The 7,095-nt window shown below is 58.1% G+C and overlaps 1 protein-coding gene across 2 annotated transcripts; it reads right to left on the bottom strand.

The window, feature by feature from the left end:
* Positions 1-856: 856 nt before the first annotated feature.
* Positions 857-6,833, bottom strand: NRSN2 (neurensin 2). 2 transcript variants are annotated; one of them, XM_030533377.1, is made up of 3 exons: positions 6,403-6,833; positions 3,650-3,840; positions 857-1,846 (listed from the first exon to the last, which is right to left on the bottom strand). In XM_030533377.1, exons 2-3 carry the CDS (start codon positions 3,833-3,835, stop codon positions 1,400-1,402), a joined length of 633 nt encoding a protein of 210 aa, XP_030389237.1. In that variant the 5' UTR covers positions 3,836-3,840; positions 6,403-6,833; the 3' UTR covers positions 857-1,399. The 2 variants fall into 2 exon arrangements, with proteins under 2 accessions (XP_030389237.1, XP_030389238.1); XM_030533378.1 differs by lacking the exon at positions 6,403-6,833 and adding an exon at positions 5,959-6,133.
* Between the last annotated feature and the right edge of the window lie 262 nt (positions 6,834-7,095).

The following is a 7,095-nucleotide window of genomic DNA, read 5'->3' as shown; positions in this document are numbered from 1 at the left end:
GAGAAAAGCATGCAAACCTGACCCCTAAGGGCTCCAAAACCAGTAAGCAAATAAAAAGAACACAACTTTTTTATTTTTAAAATCCCACGCTTTGAGCCATTCTCCCCATCTTGGGGGCCCTGAGTCAAGCTTTTTCAACTCCTGGGTAGAGCTGGTCAAGAATTTTTCAAGGAAACATTTTTACCATTTGTCAAAACCTTCCAACCTTAATGATTCTATGCTAAAACTGAAACTGTTCCTGAAAGTGGGTTGATTCAGAGGAATTTCCTGGCTCAAAAACCCAACCCTCAGGGTACATAACTGAGGATGCACATTGAAGGTAATAGGAATATCCAGGCCAAGTCATGGGTGCTACTTACAAAGGGCTAAATTCCACTCCCAGTTATACCAGTGCAAAACAGCTGACATCAGTAGAGTGGCCTCACCATATCTGAGAAAAGAATGTGGCCAAAGTCAACAGCAGTGTCTGTCTAGCCCTGCTTGGACTTCTGCTGGAGTCCCACAGGATTGTGGTGGGGTTTTCTTTGGGCTCTTCTACCTTCTGCATGTTTCATTCTCCTCTCTAGTAAGTAATGGAACCTTATTCTGCATCTGCCTTTCATTTAAAAACATATTCTAAACAGTAATTGAATGGCATTTGACCTCTGTAAGCATTGATCAGATTAGCCAATAACTCGTTTAAAGTGTCTAAAGGGTGGAACCTGTGTCAAATGATTTTGTGATCGGATTAAGCTTAGAATTGAATTAAGTTGTGGGAGTGGTGGAAGGTGAAGGATGCTGTCATGTGAAACCCAGACTCATGGAATTGTGACAAAGTCATGCCGGAAATGACTGATGATGAACTTGTGTTTCTTTGTATCTTTATTGAACCAGCATGGAAGGACATTGCTGGACCGGTACTCAGACACTTTCTTCAGTTACAGCTGACCAAGAAGCAGGGCAGAGGAAGGTGGACCACAGAAAAGTTGGGACTTTGTCCATTAGGTGATGGCCAATCACACTCCGCCTCTACCTCCGAACACAGTTTCCTTCTTGCTGATAGGTTGCAATTATAGCCCAGCCTCCAGATGATGCGGCATGAAATGATCCTGTTGGCTTAAAGGCTGAATCAGCCTGAGCTCAGGTGGGGCATTTCTGTTCTGGTTTGAGCCAAGTGTCCTGGCCAGAAGACACCTCCAGCAGTTCTCAGATCTTCTCACATGGGGGCCGGGCCACAGCCTCCCTCCACACTCCCCCTCAGGTTCTGCAGATGAAGCAGCGGGAAGGGGTGCAGGTGCTGCACACATCTTCCTCCTGCTAGCACTGAATGGTGACATGTCGGGACTTCTTAGAGCTGGGGCAGTGGGGCTGTTAATTGGGTGTGACAGTAACGCAGGGGGAGACAGGAGAGGTCTTAGCTTCAGGGAGCGGGGCCGGTGGTGGAGGGAGGCAGGAGGGGGAGCTGTATGTCCCTCTTTGGCTGTATGTTTTGTATCTGCGAAGCGCCGAAGGGCACAGCCGGTGATCCTGCTGCTGCCGGCGGCACAATAATGGTGCTGTGCTTCTTCAGGGGGCTCTCCCGCAGAATGGGCGATAGCTGCTGCTCCTCCTCTTCCTCGCCCCCTCGCGCAGCCCTGCCCAGCATGCACGCCAGGACGCCCACCACCCCCAGGGCCCCGGCCCCGGCACACAGGACAGTGCCCACCAGTCTGCAGGTCACCAGGGCATGGTTATACGCCATCGCCTGCAGGTCAAGCACCATAAACTCTTCCTCGCCGATGCCCTCCAGCTTCGGGGGCACCAGGTATCCTGTGGCCAGTGCTGCAGCTCCAATCAACAAGAGCAGCATTCCAGCTGAGAGACTCACCTGGGGGTCGGGATGCAAAGGGCTCAGTCGGCGTGGTACTAACGAGAGGAAAGGCTCTACCATGGGGGATGGGGACAGAATGGCCTAGGCACTGGCCTGGCACCCCCGAGAGCTGGGTTTCTAGTCCTGGCCTGGCCCTTGGGTACTCCCTCCCCCTCTCTGGGCCTCTGTTTCCTTATCCACCCCTTGCCTATAAACTGTCTGCTCTTCAGGGCAGGGACTGTCTCTTGCAGTGCCTGGCACCCAGCTCACCTAAGACAAATTAACAACCCCAGCCCCATGGAGAGGACCCCTCTGATTCTGTGCCCAGGGCCCCCGCTTTCATTGCAGGCTGGGGGATGGGCCGTTTCTGATTCTGTACCCAGGGCCCCCGCTTTCATTGTAGGCCGGGGAATGGGGCATCTTTGATTCTGTGTCCAGGGCCCCCGCTTTCATTGTAGGCCGGGGAATGGGGCATCTTTGATTCTGTGTCCAGGGCCCCCACTTTCATTGCAGGCTGGGGGATGGGGTGTCTCTGATTCTGCAGGGGCACAATGAGGACTCGATCGAGGGGAGGAGAGGGCCGGGACCATGCCAGCACAGCAGCTGCATTGCATCCAGTGCTGCTGGCCAATTCATTTGGGAGAGGTGTCAGCTGATCTCTGGGCTACAGGCACAGTTGACCTGGTGACCCTGCACCCTCACATGATCAGGTGGGGAAGCCCTGGCTTGAAATCTTCCTGAGTGCTGAGCTCCTTCCTCTTCTCTGACAAGCTGGGAAAGAGCGAGACGTTGCACCTTAGTGCCGTAGCGTGGTGGGCAGCTTGCATGCAAGGGGTAGGAATCGGGGGCAGGGATTCAAGACTCCTGGGTTGCACCCCCCTCTGGCCTGAGACAGGCAGGTCTCCGCCTATGTGTGCCTCAGTTTCTTCCTCTATAAAATGGAGTCAAGGATCCCTCCCTGCCAGGGCTGCGAGGCTGAGTTAATATTTGTGCTGGGAAGTGAGTTGAGACCCTCCGATAAAAGGGGAGTTGGGATTGGGACAGCATGGGTGTGGGGTGGTTTCTCCTCCGAGTCCCCAGCGGTTCCTAGTGACCAGTGTTCAGACATTGGCTCGGCTCTGCCTCATTGAAGCCAGACAGGCGCAAGCTTGTAACTCAGCATGGGAACAGCTTACTGAGGGCTGCGGGGATTCTCCCTGGATGGGATGGTTTCTCCCAGACCGGCTCTAGTTCAAACAGGGGTTATTTGGGGAAGTCCCGGGGCCTGTGCTGGACAGGTCAGACTAGCTGATCACAGTGGCCCTGGAGTCTGGGTTCAGCAGGAGCCCGGGACTGGCTAGACGGAGTTGCTGAGTTGCTGCTTGCCAGCACGGAGGGGAGGGGTAGGTACCGGGGAGGGGCAGGCCAAGGCTGCGTCGTCTGAGCTGTGAGGGGGAGGCCGGTGCCGTACCTGCCTGCACAGTGCCTCAGCCGGATGACTCTGCGATCCAGAGAGCTGGGTGAGCACTGACGGCTGAAAAGCCCAGCATCTCCGGCACGCTGTCTCTCATCCTCCTCTGGCCCACAGGAGTGTCTCTAGCCTCCTAACTGCGGGGCCAGAGAGGGTCCCTGAAAGGGACAAGCCAGGCAATCCAAACCGGGGAGGAGGGGAAGGAACCCAGGCTCATACTGTGGGCTGGAGAGTTTCGGGGGGGAATCCTGGGATGGGGGAACGTGACCATCCCAGAGGTGACACTCAGAGAGGGTGAATGTCCCTTGATCCCAGGCTTCGGGAGCAGAGCATCTCCCAGCAGGGGCTAATGATGCTGACATGGTTCTTACCTTCCAGACGAGGGAGGGCCATCCGCCATGGGCACGGGAGACTGGGTATTCGGTCACGTCATCAGCCAGACCGGCGCCAGTGCAGTCCTCATAGAAGAGGTGCAGGTAGGAGCGGACCCCGTACCACTTCCCGTGCTCCACATTGGGCCCCCGGCTGCAGCCACATGACTGGTTGCGGGCAGGCATGGGGCCTGGGGAGGGGATTGACAACGCCTGTCAGGACATCCCTTTGCTGCTGATGCCAAGCTCGAGGACATGAACACTTCCAGGAGCGGAGCTAGCCCTGTGGGCATGGTGCATCGGGGATACCCACGAGACACGTCCAGGCCCCATCCCCCAGCCAGATGCCAGGACATGACCTCAGCCAGATATTCATTTTCTGCTGAGCACAGTCCATTCCTGAGGTGAGTGACTGGGGGGCACCCAGGAGTGCACTGCTGGCTCCTGAATTTCCCACGGTGTGAGCACAGCGTACCCCTGCGCCTGTCCCCTGTGTCTGGCTAGAGGGCATCCCCTAGTGGTTAGAAGACAGACAGAACCCAGGACTCCTGGGTTCAGTTCCAAGCTGTGCTGAGATCTAGCCAAGTAGTCTTGGGCCAGTCACTTAATCTCAGTGTGACTCAGTTTCCCCAGCTGTGAAATGGGGGTGATGACCCTTGTGCCAGTCACAAAGGCCTGGGCAGTGCGCTTTGGTTCATTCACGTTCCATGGGGAGGGAGGGGCTACAGGATTATGGAAAGTCAGAGCCAGTCTGTAAAGCTCTGACTCAGCTTTCCGTTTCCCTGCTCTCACCCAGAGGCCAAGAATGTTCCCCCTGCTCTTTCTGAGCGTGCCCCTCACCCGTCTTGTGGGGCAGGACACCCCCAGCTGGGTGTCGCCTCCCTCCCATGGCAGGGTGGGCTCCCAGAGCCCTCTTCCCGCTGGGGAGCAGCTTCACCTTCATCTCAGTCAGGACGTGATGTTTGAAAGCTGGGGGCCGAGAGGATCTGGTTAGCCAGGGCTGAGGGGTTAATGGCCAGGGCATGGGATAACAGTACCCGGGGAGGGGGGGAGCCAAGGGGCGGGCATGGGGACAGGAGTGACAGCTCCTCGGCCTCCTGAGAGCGCCTCCTGCTGGTACCAAGGAGACGGGCATTCTCAGCGGGTCACGCTTAGTATCCTAGGCCCATGAGGAGCTGGACTGGGCCCTTCAGAGCAGGGATAGCCCTTGCTGAGCCAGGGCCCTGCTCCCACAGCTCCCCTGCTCAGCCCCATTGATATCAAGGAGGGTTTGGCCAGGACCGGAGCCCATTGTCCTGTGGGCAGAGTCAGCCTGCAGGACCTAGGAAGGGCCAAGGAGATGATTGTTGGGTCACCTCCCATCAGGACGTTGGTAGAAACTGCAGCCCTGTGCTTTGCAAGCCTTGGGCAGCCGGGGGGGCAGCATGACCTTCATGTGCCTGCGCTCCCTGGCGATCAGTTCCAGAGTCACTGGCTTTCGTGTGAGCTGATTGACACCTCTGGTGCACCCACCCATCGCGGGACCCTCTCTGGGTCCCAAACACCAGCCGGCCGTGCCGCTGAATGGAGACTGGCTCCATCCTTCCTATGGGCCCAGCCCCCCGCTAGGAGCTCAGTGGGGCTGCAGGTGTTCAGCTGCTTGCAGTATCGGGCCCTATATCAGGGTATCCCCAGTTACCCAGCAGTGTGAGTGGAGGACGAGGGGCTGGGACCACTTGGCTCTGCCTCCCCATGCTGAAGCAATCCCCAACCCCCCACACACTTTTCCTATAGCACTCACATCCACCCTGTCCTGCCTTTCCCCACCAATCACCGCGTCCGCCTGCAGTGGGGCTGAGCAGCGCAGCCTGGGGCTGATTGGGCATTGCCATGGGAACTGCCTCGCTGGGTCCGCAGCCACAGTGTGTGGGGAGGGGGTGGAAATGGCAGAGCCTCCCTGCGGGGGACAAGGGGCCGGGGAGAAGGGGGACCCCTTCAGTCCCAGGGGGAGGGGTTTGGGAAGGATCTAGGGGCCAAATTCCTCACTGGAGTAACCCTGGTGGAGTCGTGCCGAGGGGCTGTGCTCTGTGTTAATTTCAGGGAGCGCAGGCCTGGCTGGGGCCTTGACCTCAGCACCGACCATCACCCAGCCAGAGAGACATGCCGCGGGGCCTGGCATGGCAGAGGGTGAGCCTGCACCCACAGGGCCTGTCTGCCAGGCCACGGTGGTTAGCACAGGGTCATCCGAGAAGGCACCTTCCATCCTTGAGGAGCAGCAGCCTGGGCATAACCCCCCTGCCCCCAGTTCCAGCCAGTCGATCCATCCCTACCTGCATGGGCTACACCCTGATGCTAGGCTTGGGGCCCAGTTACTGGCACTAGGGCATTTGTCATTCCTTCCCCGCTCCTGTACAGAGAAGCCCCATGTCTGGGCAAGAGGTGTCTAAACCTGGGCTCTGTGAGGGGGCCCTGTTGGCACTAGACATCAGAAAATCTCCCCTGCTTCTTGGCTGGTGAGTCACTGGCAAGTAAATGCCACTGTCTGCAATGCTGCATCTCATTCTCCCCCCTCACGCCCAACACCCTCCTCCCCGCAGATCGCTCCCCCCCCCTTCCTTCCTGCAATTCCATACATGTCCAGGATTTTAGCACATCGATTTCCCCTTGTGCGCTGCTTGGCCCTGAGGCAGAGCCAGAGGCCCTGAGCCATGCCAAGTCGCCTCCCCCATGGTGTGACCTGCAGCAGTTCATGGAGCTGCACCCGCTGCCCTTACCGCTGGCTGAGCTCCTAGCGCATCCTTTCCCCTCTGGGTTCTGCCTCTGGGGATGGCCCCTTTGCTTGCGGGACGCCCTCCAGACCAAGACCCGTAGCAGGACGACAGATCTTGCTCCAACGGTATCCGAACTGGAACGGGCACCTCTTCTCTCTGGCTGGCTGGGACACAGAGGGTGCCGGCTCGTGCCGGGGTTTGGCTGCCGGCGGGAGCTGGAGTTACTTTTCTTCTCCAAAGGGCTTAGCAGCACCCGCTGAATTGGAGGGTGTGAAATGGGACGGAGCAGGGCTGCGGGGGGCAGGCAGGGCAGCGAGGAGGGGGCAATGGAGAGAGAGCTGTTTACCTGTTGCAATGGCCAGCTAGCCCAGCATCTGCCTGGCGTTTCCCAGCCAGCAGAAGCTTGTGAGAGGCTGGCTCTGCACAAGCGTGGAGCTGAGCAGTGTCTGAGTCAGAGGAAGAGAGAGGATGCGTGGCTGTGTGTGTCAGCGGGTCTGAGGAGATGGGAACATGTGGAGGAGCCGTCAGCCACAGCGCTGGGGAGTGTGGTGTGCTGGGGCTGCCAGGCAGAGCATGACCCCAGCCTGGCGGTTCAGTAAGGGCCCATCTTGGCTGGCAGAGCAGAGCGGAGAGCCGCTGTCTCCTGCGGTTCATGGGCAGGGCAGGCCTGCAGCATCAGACTCTGCCCCCTCGGAG

Source organism: Gopherus evgoodei, chromosome 14 (assembly GCF_007399415.2).
Source record: "Gopherus evgoodei ecotype Sinaloan lineage chromosome 14, rGopEvg1_v1.p, whole genome shotgun sequence".
Taxonomy (NCBI): Eukaryota; Metazoa; Chordata; order Testudines; family Testudinidae; genus Gopherus; species Gopherus evgoodei.
This window is presented reverse-complemented; position numbering and strand designations above follow the sequence as displayed.

Excerpts from the sequence above, each read along its gene's own strand:
- NRSN2 (XM_030533377.1), bottom strand. The coding sequence starts at position 3,835 with ATGCCTGCCCGCAACCAGTCATGTGGCTGCAGCCGGGGGCCCAATGTG. Across the intron at positions 1,847-3,649 it reads GGCCCTCCCTCGTCTGGAAG|GTGAGTCTCTCAGCTGGAAT; the intron begins GTAAGAACCATG and ends CCCGACCCCCAG.